Consider the following 22,212-nt stretch of genomic DNA (forward strand, 5'->3'; position numbering starts at 1 on the left):
GTTTTATTAAATACCTTAGTAATGCAAAGATTTATGCATTACTTTCCAAGTGTGCTTCTCAGAACTCTAGTCCCAAAAGATGATCTTTCATAAGTATTTCATAGTCAGAAAACTGTATAGTATGTCCCTGGAGAGTCACAATGCATATTAGTACACTTAAGTTTCCCACAGACTCTATGTTAAAGAAGCCTTTTGATCCAATGTTTTCCAAACTTTTTTCCCCACAAAATTCTCCTACTAGGAACAAAATATCCCATCAACTATCTTCTAGGAAAACTCCTTAACATGGCCTTGCATGATCTGGAGTCTGCTTGACTCTTCAGCCATCATTTTCCCCAACCTCCCACATCCTACTCTGTTCTCTGGTACTACTGAAGCATTGCTTCTAAGCCCTTGGACCTAGCTCAAGCTGTTTCTTCTTCCTTTTACCCTTCTTTAAGACTTGTTTCAAAAGTCACTGCCTGCAGAAAACCTTGTCTAACCCTTCCTGTGTGCTTCCATAGTCCTCCATGCTTCCCTCTTTCATTACATTTACCACATTGTTGCACTGAATTTAACTATCTACTTATGAATCTCCCCTATTAGACTGCGAGCCTCTTGAAAGTGGTGATTATGTTTTATTTGTCTTTGTATCCCTGGCATAAGCACAATTCTTAGCATTTAGTAAGACTGAAATGAAATAAATAATGCCTGGCCCATGTAGCAGGTACCCATTAATAAATCCCATGAATATTAGTTGAATCAGAAACAGGTTTCCCTCAACCATAAAGCACTTATTTGAAGGTCCTTGAACATAAAAACAATTCTTTCAATAATGGCTTTTATCTGATGCATCTAATAAATTCCTTATAATCACCACTATACCTTTACAGACATTGATGCCCCTTTTACTGCTCTTACAGCACATATAATATTGTTGTTTATAAATCTGAAGAGTTATGGCCTTACATTGAGTTTCTTTATAAGTTAATCTTTCTTACACAGAACTGAGTAGGCAAAGGAAAGAAGATGTGGTTTAGGATTCCCTGGATTTGTTCATGAAAGGATATAATGAGGTAACTTAATGCTGATACAGTGCCCTCTATCAAAATAGTGTGCTAGTCTAAGAAAATGATCACAAACAGTGTATTTGCCAGTTGAAGAAGAGCAAAGTACTCTCGATGGCTATGTTACATCTGAAATTTTTAAACAGCCAGAGTTTCACAATACAGAAAGGGCAAATCATCCCTTGGAAGGTAATCTAAAGTCATTGCTTTAAAAAAAATTTTTTTTAAGGTTTATTTATTTTTGAGAGAGAAAAAGAGAGAGAGAGAGAGAGAGAGAGAGAGAGAGAGAATGCACACAAGCAGGGGAGGGGCAGAGAGAGAGGGAGACACAAAACCGAAGCAGGCTCCAGGCTGTCAGCACAGAGCCTGATGTGGGGCTCAAACTCACCAACCACAAGATCATGACCTGAGCCAAAGTCGGACATTTAACCGCCTGAGCCACCCAGGTGCCCCTAAAGTTGTTGCTTTTAAGCTCCCAGGAGTCCTGGCTGGTTAATAATGACTACTACTTCATTATAAGGTGTATCATCCTCTTAAAACTGGAAGCTAGATGGATGTTTACTAAAAACCATGCTTTTTTCCCTTATAATTCTGTTCCCTTATCATACATTGCTTATCATTTCTATTATACTTCTGCAGAATAATTAAAATGCTACTTACCTATGGCTCAGAGAGAATTTGTGTTTTGAGGTCCTTTATCATTTCTGGGTAAGTCAGCCTTTAATTTAAATAACTCTTGCAATCTTTAATGGATTCCTACTACCATGAGATAAGATAGTTCCCCCCTTATCTGCAGTTTTGCTTTCCAAGGTTTCAGTTACCTGCGGTTAACCACAGTCCAAAAGCAGATGAACCTCACATATCTGAACATCTCCTCATCGATATGTCAGAAGGTCAATAGTAGTCTAATGTTATATCACAATGGCTATGTCATTCACCTGTCTTCATCTCATCACGTAGGCATTTTATCATCTCATATCATCACCAGAAGAAGAATAAGTACATCATAAGATATTTTAATTACAGGCCATATTCACATAACATTTATTATAGTATATTTTTGTAACCGTTCTATTTTATTATTAGTCATTGTTGTTCATATCTTACTGTGCCTAATTTATAAATTAAATTATTATAGGTATGTATGTATAGGAAAATCATAGTATATATAGAGTTTGGTACTATCTGCAGCTTCTGGCATCCACTGGGGGTCCCGGAACACATTTCCTGTGCATAAGGGGGAACCACTGTCAAAGTATCTGCTGAAAAGGGGACCTCAGTTATTCTATCCAATTATACAGGGAGAGTCCATCTCTGGTCCAATGGCATATGATTTCTGGAAGAATCTTACTACATAGCAATCGCATGTGCTGAATTTCATCATGTCATTACTTATATAGTATGGAACAGAATGCTATATGCTCTGATTAAGATACTTAGAGAGAATTCTAACCCTACAAATTTCAAAAATATGGTAAGATGATAAAAATTGACCAGCATTGGCTCTGATCCCTTAGACATAAGAATGCTCATAGGTTTATGAAGGGAGCCTCACCTTGATGACGTGGCCATGGGTTGTAGCTGTGGCCTGGCTGCTCTTTTCTAGGCTTAAAAATTAGCAAGGATTTATTAAGAAAAAAAAAAATCTGTTTGTTTTTTCTAGATGAAGCAGCAGAGAGAAAAGCATAGTAGACAACAGAAGGCAGAAATGGCAATTTCCTTCTCTCTTTTTCAACTCTTCCTCTTTTGTCTTTAAATGGAATTCTGAGGATACTCCCAACACCTTCACATTGTACCCACAGTCCCTTTTATACGCAAATTATCCCTTTAGTTGGTTATTCTGGTACCATCTCCAATTCCACACCAAAAATATTTATATTTACAATATAATAACAGAAATCTTTTTATTTATAGGCCTCAAGATGGAAGATATATGTAATATAATGTAAAATGTATATTAGTGCATAGTTGCACCTTTTTGTTTGAGGTATTTTTCTTCTGTACATCATATTGTATTCTTACATCATTTTGTAAACTGGTATAATTCCCCTTTCTTTTTTAGTCATTATCATTTTCAGTGACTTTCATATCCTTAGAATTTCTGCAACCCATTTCTGTTCCAAACTGTTAATTTCTTCTGAAGTGAAGTCTTGCTGTATCTTCCCCGGCACATATGTCTAAACTTGTATTTACTGTATTTTATTTCTCAGTCCTCATTCACATTGACAGTGCCTTCCAATTTAGGCCACCAATGGACTTCATTATCATGTTCTTTGCCTTCTTAGAGTCTAGATAAAGAATAAAATGTCCAGTAGAATAAACATGACCTTATTCTAACTCCTGTGGCACTCAGCCAGACATTTTGACAAAACAGACTCATTATTACTCTGTCCATGGCTAAAAAAGTATTGCCCAAATCAGGTGAAGCAAGATTTCAAATGATATTTGATATTAAAAAATGTCTCAGGGCTCAACTAAATAGCAACCTATATTCCCTTTTTTTGTTTAGTGATTTAGGATGAAAAAAGTTGACATAATCCATTTTTTAGAAAAGGAAACGTGGCTTAAGATTCTAATTCACTTATTGTTTACACACTTTCTCCCAGTGTTTGATGTCTGACCTGTAGGATTGTGCTTTTGGCTTTCTGCCTTGCTTTGCTTGGTGTTTTTATGGGCTTTGAAGGTGTGTATCTACTACCAGGACTTGGGGCAACATGATATTGGGGAAAGCCATTACATTAGCAGCTAAAAGACCTGAGTTCTAATCCTGGCTCTGCTAGTAACTATTTATAATCTCGGTTATGTCTATCCAATGTCAAGACTTGATTTTTTTTCATCTGTACAATGAAGAGGTTAGATTTCAATTTATTACATCTCTACATATCCTGAATCTTTGACTTTGTGTGTTATGCATATTTAAGAATTCCTTTCTTTAAACTGGTCCTATAAGAAGACTGAACATCAGCTGCCAATGCAACTTGCCTTATAAGCTTCTGAAAGATCCATTTAGCAAAAGCATCTGCAGAGCTCTGTCTTCTCTTTCATCTAGTTTTAAATTTCATCTTAAAGAGTTGTCAAAATGTGTGACAGCAAAGCAATAAGAGGTACAATCTGTGGAAGGCCCTGACTAACTAGTATATATATTTTCCCTGAGTATGGTTCACTCGCTGTGTCCCTTTATTGGATATTAATTTCTTCAACTACTGAGGCAACTCCAATTTGGAGTTTGAAGGTGCAAAGGGCAAAATAATAAACATATTTTGCCTAGATAAAGAATTGTAGATTCTACAAAGGACTGTGATGTCTATCTCAATGAAAGAGCAAGCAGCAAGGAGCCATGGGAGTAAATGGTCACTGACATGTGCCACTTACAGGAGAATATGAACTTAATAGCCCCTGAGTGCATACAAGCCTATTGAACAAATAAATTCTGGATGATTCTTGCATTCCTATTTGGTATTCTCTCTCTTTTTTTTTCTTTTACTCTCCCTTCTACCACCTACCAATCCTACAAAGTGCCAACTACCTTCACCCTGCCACTGAACTTTCTAGAACACCCCCCTACAGAATTCTGTCTAGAATTGCCCTGCTCTGACAGCTATGTATCTGTCAGTTTTTCCCCAAACTGCCAAAATATTCCTCATCAGAATGTCCCGAGTCTGATAAATTAACCCATAGTTATGTCAATGGATGCTACTCTGCTAGGTAAAATAAGGTAAGTTTCATTGGAAGAAAGACAAAAGAACTTTAAACAAGAGGAGTTGCTTTATAGGAATTTCTAGGGCTCATGCAGCCAATGAGGGAGATACTTTAAGACACTTATGGACCTGTAACAATCTTTAAATCACACCAGAAGAGCTAAGCCTACTAACAGAATAGGCTTTAATATATTGAATAATATATAAATCCATACACTTCTTGCCACAATTTGTCTTCTTACAGTCTATATTTCAAACTTGTCAAACTAAAGACACAGGTTATCCTGAATTCAAGTTGATGTATTTAAGAAAATTATTTATTCTCAATATTATGACTAACTGGTTTCAAAGATCCTATCCAATGTTTACATAACATCACCCATTTGGAATTTTTTCTCATTGCACTTGTCTTCTGATTATAAAAGGTCATATATTGTTGTAAAAAATGCAGAAAAGTATAAATAAGCAAAAGGCAGTAATCCACACAAAAAATCCACTAGCCAGAAAGAACCACTATTAATATCTAGATATATTTCTTTTCAGTCTTTTTTTCCTAAAAACTAAACAATGTTATATATGTCCTAGCTAACCAACATCCAATATAAAAACAAATGCGCTTATTCATCCTATGTATGTAAAATAGCTTATGTAATGCCTTTCTTAATTTTAGACATTTATTTTATTTCAATTTTTAGCTATAAGAAACAGTGAGAAAAACATGATTATAAAAAAATTTGTTCCCAGGGTGCCCGGGTAGTTCAGTTGGTTAAGCATCTGACTCTTGATTTTGACTCAGGTTATGATCTCATGGTTTGTGGGATGGAGCCCTATGTTAGGTTTTGTACTAACAGGACAGAGCCAGCCTGCTTGGGATTCTGTCTCTTCCTCTCTCTCTGCTCCTCTCCTACTTGCACTCTTTCCCTCTCTCAAAATAAATAAATAAACATTTAAAAAAATTATTCCCTCTCTAATTATTGCCATAAAAATTCCTATAAGTACAATTAGTGGTCATATATATATGTATATATATGTGTGTGTGTGTGTGTGTGTGTGTATGTGTGTGTGTGTGTGTGTGCGTGTGTATATATATACATATATATACATATATATACACACGCACACACACACACACACACACACACATATATATATTTATATTTCAAGATTCTTGATAGTATAATGAAATTATACCAAAGAGTTAGAAATAGTAAATATGTGGGTAAGTGTAAAAAATAATCAGTACATATTTCTTTCTTTAGCTAAAAGACATATATACGACTGTTTAAAGCAAAAAAGTGTAACACTGTATTGATGAGTTTATAACAGATATACATGTTATATATACAACAAAAATAGCACTAAGAACAAGGGGTAAATGGAATTATACTATTGCAAGTATTCTACATTTTATCTGGAGTAATTCAATACAGCTCCAAGTAGATTGGGATAAGTTAAAAATGCATTTTTAAAAACTCTACAGAAACTAAAAAAAATAATGAAAAGAAAGGTAGTTAGAAAGTCAAAAGAGCAATTAAAATGGTACACTAAAAAATATTCAATTAACACAAAAGAAGGAAATGAGGAAGAGAAAAACAAAAACATCAATGAGATAAAGAAAAAATAGCAAAATGGTAGACCTGTGCATAAGTATAAATATATATTAAAACATATTAAATGTTTATTATATACATTAAACACAAATTTCATTTATTTTAAAACATATTTAATATGTAATAGGGGTGCCTGTCTGCCTCAGTTGGTAGGACATGTGACTCTTGATCTTGGGGTTATGAGTTTAGGCCCCATGTTGGGTGTAGAAATTATATAAAAATAAAATTTTAAAAAATAATAAGAACGGTGAAAAGCAAGTACTAACTATATGCTGTCTACACAAGATGCACTTTAAATACAGAGACAAATGGATTTAAAGAAAAAAAGATACCCCATAGAAACAGTAAACACAAGAAAGCAAGAGTTTTTCTATTAATATCAGACAAAATAGACTTCAAGAAAAGGACTATTACTAGGGACAAAAAGGGATACTTCATAATGATAAAGGATCAGTATATTAGGAAAATATGACAATTATGAATGTATATGTAGTGTGATGGATGGTAAATTTTCAATGAAAACTCCATTCTAGGGAAGGAGGAGCATGAATTTTGGGTAGACAGCTAGCCTTCTCTGCCACTGGCCGATTACTTACCCTGTCTGTAAAGTAGGGTAACACTTTATAGGGTGGTGGTGAGAATTAAATGACTGCCCATAGTAAGCATTTAATCATGTGGGTTGTTGTCGATGCTACTGTCGCTATCATCTTGTGGCAGACCGTACAGTATTCAAAACATTCACCAAGGAAAGGCTCAGGTAGAACAGTCCCTCTTTATAGGGAAAGGAATCCCTGAAGAAGGGCTGAAGCAAGTAGAATTCCTGTCCAAGTGACATTATAGGATCAGAGACATGAGAGTGGGATCCAACAGAGGAAAAAAAGGTACAGATGGTTGGGGTAGAGGGGGGCTGGGCTAAAGAGAATTTGGATCTGGAAAGAGACTAGAGAGGGAACTTGTATAATGAAAAGATTGTTTGCCTTGTGGTGTGAAATGATGCCTTCTCCTCCATTTGTCGTGAAAACATCAGTAAAATCTACATTACTTGCCAAATTGGTTAGGATAAAATTCAGCAGAGTAATAGAAACTCCAAAGAGCAATGTCATAAATAAGACAGATGTTTCTCTCTTACATATAAGAAGACAAGAAATAGTGTAGGGTTGGTATACTAGCTGTACAGTATATCAAGATCCCTCCAGTTTCCTGTTGTTTTGCCATAGGTACAGCCCTTATCTTCTTGGTCTAACATGAATTTTGGAGCACCAGTCACCATAACTATATTCCAAGCAGCACTGTCAAAGGATAGGTACACACTCGTCTTTCAAGATTTTCCACAAATACCACACAATACTTCCTCTTAAATTTCAATGGCCAAGAACTCATCCCAAAGCCACTCCTAGTAGAGCTGTAGGGTAGGAAGTGTAGTCTTTTTTGTGGAACCAACAATATGCCCACCTAAAGTTCAGAGTTCTCATCCTGAAGAAGGGGATTTAATCAATGCTTATAGATTATATTTGTAGGTATGTTATTCCTATCTGTTTACGTGTGGAAAAAAGATGTGCATACTATGTGGGTCTACTGAATGCAAAGTACAAGGCTATCAACAGGAGCCAGTTTCACAAGAGTTAGGTCATTAAAAAAGCTGTTTCCCAGGGCGCCTGGGTGGCTCAGTCAGTTGAGCTTCCGACTTCTGCTTGGGTCATGATCTTGTGGTTTGTGAGTTCGAGCCCCGTGTCGGAATCTGTGCTGACAGCTCGGAGCCTGGAGCTGCTTTGGATTCTGTGTCTCCCTCTCTCTCTCTGCCCCTCCCCTGCTCACACTCTGTCTCTCTCTCTCAAAAATAAATAATAAGCATTACATTTTTTTTTAAAAAGTTGTTTCCCTTTTTTCTTATTCAATTTTTAAAAAAAAATTTTTTTTAATGTTTTATTTATTTTGGAGACTGAGACAGAGCATGAGCAGGGGAGGGGCAGAGAGAGAGAGGGAGACACAGAATCCGAAGCTGGCTCCAGGCTGTGAGCTGTCAGTGCAGAGCCTGACGCGGGGCTCAAACTCACAAACCATGAGATCATGACCTGAGCCGAAGTCGGATGCTTAACCGACTGAGCCACCCAGGTGCCCCTCTTATTCAATTTTTATTACAGTTATTAGCTAGCACTTAAATATTGATTCCATATAAGTTTGCATCTTACTCTTAGCTCTCCAATGAGATTTGGCTTTGCTGAAGTTTTGGTAGGCCTACAGGTCTAGTGTAGGGCAGGTGATGCATCAGAAACAAACTGCAAAAAGATATTACTGTACTGCAACGATACATTTTTTTATATGGTAGTGGATTAGATCCTTAAGTATGACCCCTCACCCGGCCTAATGTTATAAAGGTCTATAGTTCTCAAACTATTTGATCTGATTCCTCCTGGGATGCCTCAGTTACTGAACTTGAGCATTTGTGAACTACAAGAAAGGCAACAGGGAGCTGAATCCACTCATTTGTATCCTTATTTGGTGTATAGATCCCCAGCACTCCTTGTTTCATAGTTTTTTTTTGTTGTTGTTGTTGTTGTTGTTGTTTTAAGTTTAAACACATTTTTATTACACAAAGGTTGTCACATAATTGGATATTTCTCTACTTTGTACACAATTATTCTTACTCTCCACAGAAAGGCTGCTTCTTAACTTTTCATCTGGTGATGGCAAGCACTAAAATCCTGATTTTAACAGAATAATAGTAAAAATGCCTCAGTGATTTAAGTTGAAAGCAGTACATTGGTACATGGCTCTTGCATTCAGTTATCAGGAATGTACAAATGTCTTTTTATTCAAAAATACAAAATAAATTATCTGTAGGCATGGACAATGACAGCAGTAAACCATTATATGTTGTCAACTGAAACCAGTAACTGATGGTTATAGTGATTTTCTTAAACATCAGCCAGCCTTTTCTTCAGTCATTTCCTTCAACTGACTTCTCTGAAGTTATTCTTGAGGAGCACTGCCTTGAGCTTCCTCTCACAGTTCATTAACAATGGTAAAGCGCTATTCTAGGAATTAGAACATGCCACCTCCCATACCACCTCCCATTCCTCCCATTCCGCCCATTCCAGGGTCCTTCTCTTCCTTAGGAATTTCGGTGACTACAACTTCTACTGTAGTTAACAGAGAGGCCACTCCAGCAGCATCCAATAAAGCAGTTCTTACAACCTTAGTTGGATCAATGATTCCCTTTTCTACCATATTCACAAAATCTCCAAGCATAGCATCATAACCAACTTCTGAGGAACTCTGCATAATTTTCTCTACTATGAATGATCCTTCAACACCTGCATTCTTAGCAATGGTCATTGCAGGAATTTTGAGTGTTCTCTTAGTGATTTCTATACCAATTTTTTGATCTTCATTAGCTGGAGTTATTGAATCCAAGGCTGGAATGCACCGAAGCAGGGCACAACCCCCTCCCAGAACAATGCCTTCTTCAACAGCAGCTCGGGTAGCATTGAGGGCATCTGTAACTCTGTCTTTTTTTTCATTCACTTCAACATCACTTGTGCCACCAACCTTCAGCACAGCTACTCCATCTGAGAGTTTTGCCAGACGTTCATTCAGTTTTTCCTTTTCATATTCACTAGTTGTGATATCTAACTGTTCAATGATTTCTTGGATACGTTTTTCAATTTGAGCCTTGTCACCTTTTCCTTTTAAGAGCATGGCATCATCTTTGGTCACAATGACTTCTCCAACTTTTCCTAAGTCATGAGGCTGAACATCTTCAAGATTTAGAGTCAACCCTTCTTCTCCGAACACTGCACCACCAGTAGCAATAGCCATATCTTTAAGCTGGTTCTTTCTATTGTCACCAAAACCTGGAGCTTTGACGGCTACAACCTGAAGACCAACTTTCAGCCTATTCAGAACAAGTGTACTCAGAGCTTCTCCATCAACATCTTCAGCAATTATGACCAAGGGCTTACGGTGAGCATTGGCAATTTCAAGAGCAGGTACAATGGACTGGACACTAGAAATTTTCTTTTCACTCAACAGAACATAGGCATCTTGGAATTCACATTTCTGCCCTTTCGATGTATTAATAAAGTATGGAGAAATATAACCTCGATCAAATTTCATGCCTTCAATAATTTCTAATTCATCATTTAGTGTTTTTCCATCCTTTACTGTGATGACACCTTTCCTTCCAACCTTTTTCATTGCATCAGAAATGATGTTGCCAATTTCTTTATCTCCATTTGCAGAAATGGTAGCAACCTGAGCAATTTCTTCAGGGGTTGTCACAGGTTTAGACTGCTTCTTAAGTTCAGCAATTACAGCATCAACAGCTAACATCACACCTCTCCTGATTTCCACTGGATTAGCACCTTTGCTAATCTTCTCGAAGCCTTCCTTGGCAATAGAGCGTGCCAGGACAGTAGCAGTAGTGGTGCCATCTCCAGCCTCTTCGTTTGTGTTATTGGCAACGTCTTGAACAAGTTTAGCGCCAATATTTTTATATTTATCTTTTAAATCAATTGACTTTGCAACAGTCACACCGTCTTTTGTTACTTTGGGACTGCCCCAACTCTGTTCAATAATCACTGTTCTTCCCTTTGGCCCCATAGTAACAGCTACAGCATCAGCTAAAAGGTCTACACCTTGAAGCATTAAGGCTCGGGCATCTGCACCAAATTTTACATCTTTGGCATAGGCCCGAGTAAGATGAGGAGCCAGTGCCCTGGACACTGGCCTAATTTGGCGAAGTACTGCGGGTAACCGAAGCATTTCTGCGGGGCAGCGGCAGGGCGTGCGGATGATGAGGCAGGCCGTCGGAGGCGAGTGAGGGCTGTTTCATAGTTTAAAACAAAAGTAGCCTTGAACTGAGTCATCATGTCATCAGTCTTTGAACTTGAATTGGCTTTTATAAGCTGGTCCAGTGCCAACAGAAAACGATTATGCTACACATATTTCCAGCAGTTTTCATGTACTCTTACCACATTTCTGTATCATTAGGCCAGCATGACCTATGTACACAGATCAGACCAAAAAGAAAAGCTGATGGCGCTTCAGCTCCGTTCAATGCCCCTATTTAAGGGTTATCACCCTGTGTCATCCATCGTTTTTACTCAACAAATATTCCCTGAGCGTTGACTATGTAGTAGGCACTGTGCTCAGTGCTGCGAGTATAGCAAAAAACAAGTTCTTAAAGGCTTTATCGGAAATGCCTTTCCTGAAAGTCCCATCCAAAGTAGTTTCCCTCAACCACACTGTATTCTCTCTCTCTGGCTTTTTATTTGTTTTATTCATATCGTCTTTTAGCAATCTATTTATCACTTTTTCTTTTTAGTCTGAACTCTACAATGAGGGCTGGAAGATTCTATCTGTTCTCACCATTGCATTCCCAGTGTCTAGTACAGTGTGATACATAAACACTTAAATATTTGATTAATTAACATAATGGGCCGTCGATTCATATTTGTGGTTTTCTGATTAAAGCCCAGAATTTAAAATAAATAAATTCCTACCAAAAAAAAAAAAAGCTTTGAGGAAAATCTCTCTAATAATTGAATCATTCAGTTAGTAAATCAAATCATTTTCCACAATGATTCTAATAACTAATATGTGCTTTATATAAAACAAGTTTTGATTGTTCTAATCTCCCAGCCTAATTCTTATTTGCCACTGTTAGACTCAATTTACCAGCAGGTGGCGCTCCAGAGTAAAGCGGAACAAACTACTTCGACCACCCTCTCCTACTCAAACCCTCCACTCAAAACTTTTCTCAATGCGTCCAGATTACTTGGTAAGTGGTTATCAATGAGAAGTCTTTCACATTTTTCTTTCTCACAAGTTCTTCACACTCTTACGTGGCATTTAGATAATTCTTGTTGCAGGAGAAACTCGACACAAACTCAGATGTGACATGCAAAAAATTCTAAGGAAAGAGTTAAAAGTAAAAACTTATGTTGCCTTCCAACAAAATTTAGAACGGAGGAGAGGTAAAATGTAAAAGCAAGATAAAAGGCAATGGGAAAGAAAACTGGTGTCATTTAGAGATCTTACAAACTTGAATTAAGCGATGGGCAGTCTAGGTTATTAAATTAAAAAGTTCTCCAAAAACAATGTCACTAAGTCTTCCTATTGTATTGGATGGTCAGAATATTCAATATTGCACATATTCATTATTAGCTGTTTTATGGAAGTGTGATTGTGAAGTTTTATGTGTGTGTGTGTGTGTGTGTGTGTGTGTGTGTGGCAAAGTCATATATGACTTTATGAAGCACTCTAATATACATTAGCTTATTTCTTTTTGATTTTTTATTAAAAAATTTTTTTTAATGTTTATTAATTTTTTTTTGAGAGAGAGACAGAGAGAGAAAGATAGAGTGTGAGAGGGAGAGGGGCAGAGAGAGGGAGACACAGACTCCAAAGCAGGCTTCAGGCTTGGAGCTGTCAGTACAGAGCCCGACATGGGGCTCAAACCCATGAACAGGAGATCATGACCTGAGCTGAAGTTGGATGCTCAACCAACTGAGCCACCCAGGTGCCCCTAATATACATTAGCTTCTTTCATATTTGATCTTCACACTAATCCTGTCAGGCATGGAAAATTTTTTTATGCTCACATTAAAGCTGACTCAGAGAGATTAGGTGATATTAGTGAGGTAAGTAGCTAGTAAGTTGCAGAGCAGGGAATAGAACACAAAATTTTCAACAATTTCAATGCTCATTTTTCTATATCATATTAACTTTTTTATGCATCTGAGATTTCTTCTATAGTAGTTTTTCTTTTATTAAAAAGTTTTTTTAATGTTTATTTATTTTTTGAGAAAGAGCATAAGTAGGGAGGGGCAGAGAGAGAGGGAGACACAGAATCTGAAGCAGGCTCCAGGCTCTGAGCTGTCAGCACAGAGCCTGATGCGGGGCTCCAACTCATGAACTGTAAGATCATGACCCGAGCTGAAGTTGGACACTTAACCGACTGAGCCACGCAGGCACCCCACTTCTATAGTATTTTAATTGCAGTCACAGATTCGGCTTTTACATTTTAGGAAGAAATTTTACAGGTACATAATTAGTATACTAGTTAAAAAACTGTGTGTTCAGATTGAAGGAAAAACCAAATCTATTACCCCTCCAAAATGTCTCTTAGCTCTGTTTAGAATTTCCATAATAGCCATTCTTCTAGGCTTAAGGTCAGTTATAATATGAATAATTATCTGGAAAAAAAGTAACTAACCATTTTCACCCAATATTTTAGCAAGAATTAGTTTATTACATCATCAACATTAATTACTTAGCAAACGCCTAGGAAAATAAGGCAGAAGACCTGGCAATTTTGATGGAAAAAATAGAATATGGTCATTAAAAGAGAAGAGTCTAGAAAGAAACAAGACACCAAAGAGTATATATATTGAATGATTCCACTTTTGGAAACTTCAAGAATGGGCAAAATTAGTCCATGGTGAGAAATATCAGAGCAATATTTACCTTTAGAAGATTATCTCTGGGAGGAAGCATAAGAGAACCTTTTGAGCTCAGAACGTTTGGTGATTTTTACACAAGTGTATAGCTTATCAGAATTCATAGAACTATATATTTAATGTGGGTATTTCTCTATACGTAAGTCATATCTTGCTTTAAAAAGTAGATTTTTTTAAAAAGCGGGAGCTCTGAAGTCAGACAGATCTGACCACCCCAGGTCTGCCATTTATTGGTTTTAAGATTCTACATGTTATTTAACTTCTTCAAGCCACAGAATCCTCATCTGGAAAATTAGGATAATAATAGTAGCTACCTTATGGGATTGTTCCTTGGATTAAGAGAGCTGGCATACTTAGTGTTCAGTAAGTTTAGCAATTATGATTATCACTGTTATTACCACTATTATTAAAAAGGGGAGGATAAGTAGGAGACAAAAGAGAGAAGCTGCATTCTACATGTAAGACTAGATTAAGTGGAATATCACAAAAGGGGAACTTAGAAGCCTGTAGACAGTATTGAAGCATGTTGCCTGAAACCTAAGAAATAGTGCTAGTGGGGCGCCTGGGTGACAGTTAAGCGGTTAAGCGTCTGACTTCGGCTCAGGTCATGATCTTGTGGTTCACGAGTTTGAGCCCCACGTCGGGCTCTGTGCTGACAGCTCGGAGTCTGGAGCCTGCTTTGGATTCTGTGTCTCCCTCTGTCTCTGCCCCTCCCCTCCTCGTGCTCAGTCTCTCTCTCTCAAAAATTAACAAAAACATTAATAAAAAATATATTTTTTAAGAAATAGTGTTAGAATAATCCGGTAAATTTAGGTTCTTGACGCCAGATTACCTGAGTTTGAATCTAGACTCTGCCACTAACTAGGTGTGTGACCCTGTCCAAGTTCCTTAGCCTCTATATGAAAAGTAGGGATATTAATATCTACTTTATAAAGTTTTTGCAGAGAAAACATATTTGGAGAGAGGGAGAAAATAATAACTTTGTTTTAGAACTAGTAATTTATATACCTGTAGATAAAATATAAAATAACACCAGTAAGTATTTCCTCTTGGCTGGGTCATTCTCATCATTTATGTCTCTGTTTAAAAAATCATATACTGGGGCACTTGTGTGGCTCAGTTGGTTAAGCGTCTGAGGTCATTTTGCCTTTATTTTGCCTCAGGTCACAATCTCATGCTTTGTGAATTTGAGCTCTGCATCAGGCTCTGCACGGACAGTTCTGAGCCTATTCGGGATTCTCTGTCTCTCTCTCTCCCCCTCTCTCTGCCCCTCTCCCACCCATGCTCTCTCGCTCTCTCAAAAAAAAATCGTATAGTAAGAGAAGTCTTCCTAACTATTCTATCTAAAGTAGTTTTTCAGTTTCTTAAAGTTGCCATAACAAATTAACACAAATTGGGTGCCTTAAAACAATAGAGACTTACTCTCACAGTTCTGGAGTCTAGAAATCTGAAATCAAGGGCCTTGTTCTCTTCCAAGCCTCTAGGGAAGAATCCTTCCTTGCTTCTCCTAGCTTTTAGTGGTTGCTGATAATTTTTGATGTACTTTGACTTATAGATCATCACTCAGATCTGTTTCCTTTATATAGTTTTCTCCCCTGTTTATCTATGTCTCCATTTTCTCTTTTCATAAAGACAGGAGTCATTTTATTATGGTTCACCCTGATCCAATATAATTTCATCTTAACTAATTATATCTGCAAAGACCCTATTTCCAATAAAATCACACTCTGAGGTTGTGGGTGGATGTGAACTTTTGAGGAACGCATTTAATCTAATACAAGTAACATTTACTAATAAGACAAAAGTAAAGTAGTCCAATATGCCATAACCATTCTTTACTAAAAATACTTATTTTCTTTATAGCACAGATGGATTTTTTTCACTTCTTTATTATAGGGCTCTACCAACTAGAATCTAAGCTTCCCAAAGATAGTTATCAAGATAGAGCCTGGCAGTCAATTGAGGGTCAAAACATTTGAAAGATAAATTAATTAGTTGATTTTGACTGGGAGAAATAAGGAAAGGTAATTCAGTATAAAATAAAAAGTACTTAGCTATTGCCCTAAGAACTTTCTTGCCACTTTCAAGTCACATTTTTACTGTGATCAGTAGATAACCAAAATAAATCAGTTGAATACTGAAAAAGTAAGCTGATCAACCAAGTGTTCCAGCTACAACACGGGGGGTTTAAATGACATTCTGAGTCCTGGGATTTATGGGCATTCCTTCAGAGGTCACAGCGACATTGGGAGAGAAAACTGGACAGGGAGCAACCTGCCTCTACCTCCCTCTAGTAAGCACCCTTGTTTCAAACATTCTCATTTATGTAGCTTTGCTTGGGGAAAAGAAATAGCTTTTTTTTTTTTTTTTTTTTCAGTTTGAAAATCACTGATCTATAGGGAAGCAAACAGCTCATCAGACGGTTTTTTTCCCCTTTCATCTTGTCTAAGTAGATATTCTTTTACATCAAAATAATTTATTGCTATTTGGTGTTGCATTCTTGATAATGAGAGCTGATGTACACCTTCACACTTACCTTGGAACGTTCAGTTGAGTTTTGAGAATAAAGCAATCATTTGGTTGGTTGATTTTTTTTTTTTAATTTAACTTCTAAAAACCACTTTCAATCCACATCACAGATTTGTAAATTCAGCCCGATGTTTGAATCCCAACCACTTATGTAGTGTTCTGTAGCTAAAAGAACATGAGTTTAGGAGTCAGACTAAACTGGGCTTGGAATTATCTTAGTTATTTCCTATGTGTGATCCTAGGTAAGTCATTTCTTTTAGTTTCTTATCTGCAAAATGGGGACAATGATACCTATTTCACAAGATTATGATGAAAATTATATAAACAAATCTGTAAAAGCATCTTGCACACAGCAGGTGCCAAATAAATGTTAGTTTCTTTCCTTCAAATGGTATATTAAAACTTTAAGGACTTCTCATAGCACGTTTTCAAATTTCAACTTTCTTATGATGGAAAACTTTGTATTCTATTTATATTACTTAATAAAGTTAAAACTTTGCTTATATTTTTCTTTCCATATATGCCTAATTGAAAGTTATCTTAAATCAGTAAGTGGCTAAAGGTCTTTTCTAAGAACATAATTCAAAGAGATTAAATAATAGATGATTTATATCTCAAAGAACATACATTGCCTCTCTTGATTTACACATGACTTTTGGAAACTGGCATAAATCTCATGAGTGGGCATAATGCCTTCTAAACAGATGGATGTGAATGCTCCAGTGCCAGAAATCCAGCCTGGCCACAGTTCATGTAGAATGGTAAAATGGTGACAGTTCTTGTAATTGGTCATCTGTTCCTAGTAATAACTAAGTCTATAAGAAATAGAAAACAAATTCTGAAATACAGAATGTTCATTCAACCTTGAGCACAGAATTTATAAATATTTCATATTCAAAATATTTTTTAATATTTTAAGCTCTATCAATGCACATCTGATGTAGATAATCTTCTTTCCATGGTTATAGCTGGAAAAATACCAACCACCTGGCTGGCTCAGTTTGGAAAGCATGTGACTACTGATCTTGAGGTTATGAATTTGAGCCCCATGTTGGGCATGGAGGTTACTTTAAAAAAAAGAAAAAAAAAACAACCTAAGTTGTTGGTTTATAAATAGTTCTGCTTTTCTAGTTTCTCTTTTACTGTTCAAATTTAGCAGAGTAATTCCTAAAATCAATAGGCAGAGATCCCTAAATTATACAGTAATTATATTTGCAAAAATGTAATAATGAGGATGTTCATTTTTTAAATGTTTATTTATTTTATTATTATTTTAATGTCTATTTATTTTTGAGAGAGAGAGAGAGAGAATGAGAGAGAGAGAGACAGTGTGTGAGCAGGGGAGAGGCAGAGAGAGAGGGAGACACAGAATCCAAAGCAGGCTCCAGGCTCTGAGCTGTCAGCACAGAGCCCCATTTGGGGCTTGAATCGTGAATCATGGGATCATGACCTAGCTGACATTGGATGCTTAACCAATTGAGCCACCCAGGCACCCCAAATTTTTATTTATTTTAGAGAGAGAGAGAGAGTAGGGAAGGGACAGAGAGAGAGGGAGACAGAGGATCCAAAGTAGGCTCTGCGCTGTCAGCAGAGAACTTGAAGTGGGGCTCCAACCCATGAACCATGAGATCATGACCTGAGCCGAAGTTGGATGCTTAACTGACTGGGCCACTCAGGCTTCCTAAAGATGCTCATTTAAAAAAAAATTTTTTTTTAATGTTTATTTATTTTTTGAGGGACAGAGAGACAGAGCATGAGTGGCGGAAGGGCAGAGAGAGAGGGAGATACAGAATCTGAAGCAGGCTCCAGGCTCTGAGCTGTTTGCACAGAGCCTGACGCGGGACTTGAACTCACGGACCACGAGATCATGACCTGAGCTAAGGTCAGACGCTTAACCAACTGAGCCACCCAGGCGCCCCAAGGATGTTTATTTTAATGGTATTTATAATAGAGAAAAATTGGAAAATGCTTAAATAATCAACAGTAGAAGACTGACTGGGGCACCTGGGTGGCTCAGTTGGTTAAGCGTCCAACTCTTGATTTTGGCTCAGGTCCTGATCTCATAGTCATGAGATTGAGCCCAGCATTGGGCTCTGTGCTGGGCAATGAGCCTGCCTGAGATTCTCTCTCTAGCTCTGCCCCTCCCCTGCTCACACTGTCTCTCTCTCTCTTTCTCAAGAAAAAGAGGACTGATTAAATAAGCTGTTCTATCTATACAATGGCTATATTATGCTATATCCACACTACACTATGCAGCCACTAATATCATGTGGTATGATGTATTTAACTGGGAAAGGATTATAATACTTTACCATGAAAAGGTATAAAACAAATGATTATACAAAGTAATATTTCAATCAATGATAAACTAAATGGATTTGAGAGCTCTTTATTCTACTTTACTCTATATTCAGAATCCACCCTGAACTCCCTATATTCCTTCTCTGCTTTCTCTTTCTCCCTAGTACTTAACCATATCTAACATACTAAAATTTTGCTTATGTATTAATGTCTATTGCCTGCCACACTCTGCCTGCCTCGGATAACTGAGGTATCTCCATTTGGCGCATAGTAGATTGATAGAGAGAGGGTAACATGAGAAGACATTTCATTCAGTGATCCAGTTTCTCAAGGCCAAGAGTAAGTTGTAAAATTCAAGAGAGCAATTTAGGAGGGTTGAAACATAAGTTCTGTATTTATATAGCCATTCATTTTTTTTTTTTCCACAAAGAACTGTCACAATAAGAATTTATCTGTGTATCAATTTCACCCATGAATCAGGTAGCCAACCTGAAAATCCAAACCAGAAGTTAAAAAAAAAATAGTTAGTTTGGCTTTCTTAACTGTTGTAAAGTTTTTAAGGAGAGAAAGGCTATTAAATCTGTTGTAATTAAGTAGAAAGGTTCTTGGTCAAATTCCACTTTGCACATTATGAAAATATGTAAACTAAATAAGCCTGATTAGGTGCATTGCGATTTACCTGCTGTACTTTCTAGGTTCTACAGTCATAAGCTTGTCTGACAAATGTGAAATATGAGTGGCTTTTTCCCCTGGTGATTTGTCTAGTGATTATTAATAATCAGGCCAATGAAGCAGTTATTTGGCATAACACTACGGCTACTTTGCTAAAGCATAGCTTTTTATTAATGAGGCCAAAAGAATGTTCTACTCAAACTAGGAAAATTCATAGCTGATGCCATTAACTTATAGAAAATAAGTCCTAGGACTGCTTATTAAAATTTCATCCTCTGTTGAAACTGAAAAATAACTTTTCTCTTCTTAGAAACTATGAATTTATATATGTTGTTCTAATACAAATTATGATTTAACTGATACCAATTTCTGATTTTTTAACATAGCTATCCACTTTAATTTGGACTGTGAGAAAATATGCTAATGACAACTTTTGCAGTCATATCGTCAACTAACTTTCTAAATAAAACCTTAATAAGCATAAGTATCCTTAAAAATTCTTGAAGAGGGGTGCCTTGATGGCTTGATGGTTGAGGACCTTTGATGGACCCTTTATGGTTGAGGGTCCAACTTTTGATTCTAGCTCAGGTCATGACCTCACGGTTTGTGGGATTGGGACCCTTGTTGGGCTCCATGCTGAGCATTGAGCCTGCTTGAGATTCTCTCTCTCCCTCTCTTCTCCTCCCCCACTTACACGCATGCTGTCTCTCAGAAAATAAATACTCTCTCTCAAGTTAAATATTAAAAATTTGTTTTAAATGTTTATTTATTAATAAACACAAAGTCTGACTGTGGGGCTTGAACTCAGAACCGTGAGATCATCACCTGAGCCGAAGTTGGAAGCTTAACAGACTGAGTCACCCAGACGACCCTCAAAATAAATATTAAAAAAAAAAAAAAAAAAAGAATTCTTGCAGAAGACAAGATTAGAAGTTGTGTTTGTTGCACTAGACTTCTACGATTCTCATTATGTTTCTTGCACTTATGCAGAGGGCTAATTTCGTGAGCAGGCAACCTATGCAGGAATGTAGGCCTGTTTGTTTGGCTGTACTATCAGACTAACTACCTGATATTCTATTAAAAGTAAGGATTGTTTAACTTTGAGAAGATCATATATAGAGCAAATAACTTTCATTGGAGAATGTGTGTAAGTAAAGGAAAGGCAGAGCAAAGAGAAATACGGCAGCAAAAAATTCTGGGAAACTGGAAGTCAGTATGGACTGCTCAATCTCTCTACTACCTACAGTTCTAAACTTAAAAGTTCATACGAACTTTCAGCTCTGCGCAAGGCTTAATGGGTCAATTTTGTCCTTGGTCAGGAAAAAATTTAAGGAGCACAGTGTCTATAGCTCACATTACTCTTCATAAGGTTAAACGGCTAATCCTTCATCAACTTCCTATAATATTTCTAGTTAAAGTAGTTGGATCCCTAGGCCTTAATAACTTGTGCAGTACCCACTTTCTGTAAGATTGGTTTGTCTTCTCCCATCCCCAATCTCCTGTGGAATTAGAGCGCTCCTGCAAGAAAGAAAGTGGGGCCACCTGGGTGGCTCAGTCAGTTAAACATCCGACTTTGGCTCAGGTCATGATCTCACAGTTCCTGAGTTTGAGCCCCGCATTGGGCTCCACGCTGGCGATGCGGAGCCTAGTTGGGATTCTCTCTCTCTCCCTCTCTCTGCTCCTTCCTCAGTCTCTCTCTCTCTCTCTCTCAAAAATAAATAAATAAACTTTAAAAAAAAGAAGTACTTATTAGGGATGAGGACCTACAACGATTAAGGGGTAGGTGTCAAAGATTAACTTGTTATCCTAAGGACTTCTTAGATACAACGAATTTTGACATATGATCTAGTTTAGTATCAGTAGTTGAGGGCATGTGTAGTTGGGTAGAACCAAGGACTATGTTACTTTCATCATTCAAAGATTAAGTCTATCAGACAGCAGAGTTCTCATGGCTGCTTTTAAAATACAATGCTATTCATATTTTAATAGAATATTTCTACTGCTATATTCAACATTTGTGCAGATTAAAGGGCAAAATGAGAATGCTGTCCTTCCATTTACTTATCTTTTGAATCTTCAGACTGTTGATATAAAAGCAAAAACAGGGCACCTGCCTGGCTCAGTTGGTAGAGCATGTGACTCTTGATCTCAGGGTCATGAGTTTGAGTCCCATATTGGGCTTAGAGATTACTTAAAAAAAAAAATAAGCAAAAAAAAAAAAATAAGCAAAAATATTTTGGTGTCAATATAAAAAACATTTTGGGGTTAAACTTAACAGTCTTCATGACCAACTTTTTATATCTAAAAGCTGATAACTGCCAGTCTGGCAACACAATTTTTCAGGCAGAACTCCAACTGCCACAGAGAAAGGAGGAACAATGGAAAGCTTGACTCTTCTCCTTCCCTAGCTAAAGGAGGCATGCTATATAAACAGTTTTCAAACTCAAGAGTACAGTATAACTTTGTATAGTATAGCATGTAACATATATATATATATATATATATATATATATATATACACACACGTACACATACACACAACACTCACATTTCACCTCTGACACTTCTAGTTACCAAATGTGTGGGGTTTTTTTTTCCCCCACACCAAGCAGTTCTCCAATTCTCTGTGGATACTGGCTGGATGTCCTACAAGTCAATTTAATTCTGACAATATCGATATGGAAACAGCATCAAATTCCATTGTTTAAGGTGTCAGTCCTACAAAAGTGCCCCCACTTCATATGTCCATCCCAAGTCCAGGTTGTTATCTATGCTTTGTACAACTCGCCATAAATTGGAGGTTCCCACAGTCCCTTCCTTGGGGACAGAACTCAGGAAAACAGTTTATTTAATGGATCACCAGTTTATTATAAAAGGATATACAACTCAGGAA

The 22,212-nt window shown here is 37.0% G+C and overlaps 1 protein-coding gene across 1 annotated transcript; it reads right to left on the reverse strand.

Annotated features, from left to right (window-relative positions):
* Positions 1-9,018: 9,018 nt before the first annotated feature.
* Positions 9,019-11,227, reverse strand: LOC125920282 (60 kDa heat shock protein, mitochondrial-like). The gene has a single exon (XM_049627408.1). It carries the CDS (start codon positions 11,116-11,118, stop codon positions 9,397-9,399), a length of 1,722 nt encoding a protein of 573 aa, XP_049483365.1. The 5' UTR covers positions 11,119-11,227; the 3' UTR covers positions 9,019-9,396.
* Positions 11,228-22,212: the final 10,985 nt, after the last annotated feature.

This window comes from Panthera uncia, chromosome B4, assembly GCF_023721935.1.
Source record: "Panthera uncia isolate 11264 chromosome B4, Puncia_PCG_1.0, whole genome shotgun sequence".
NCBI classification, from domain to species: Eukaryota; Metazoa; Chordata; class Mammalia; order Carnivora; family Felidae; genus Panthera; species Panthera uncia.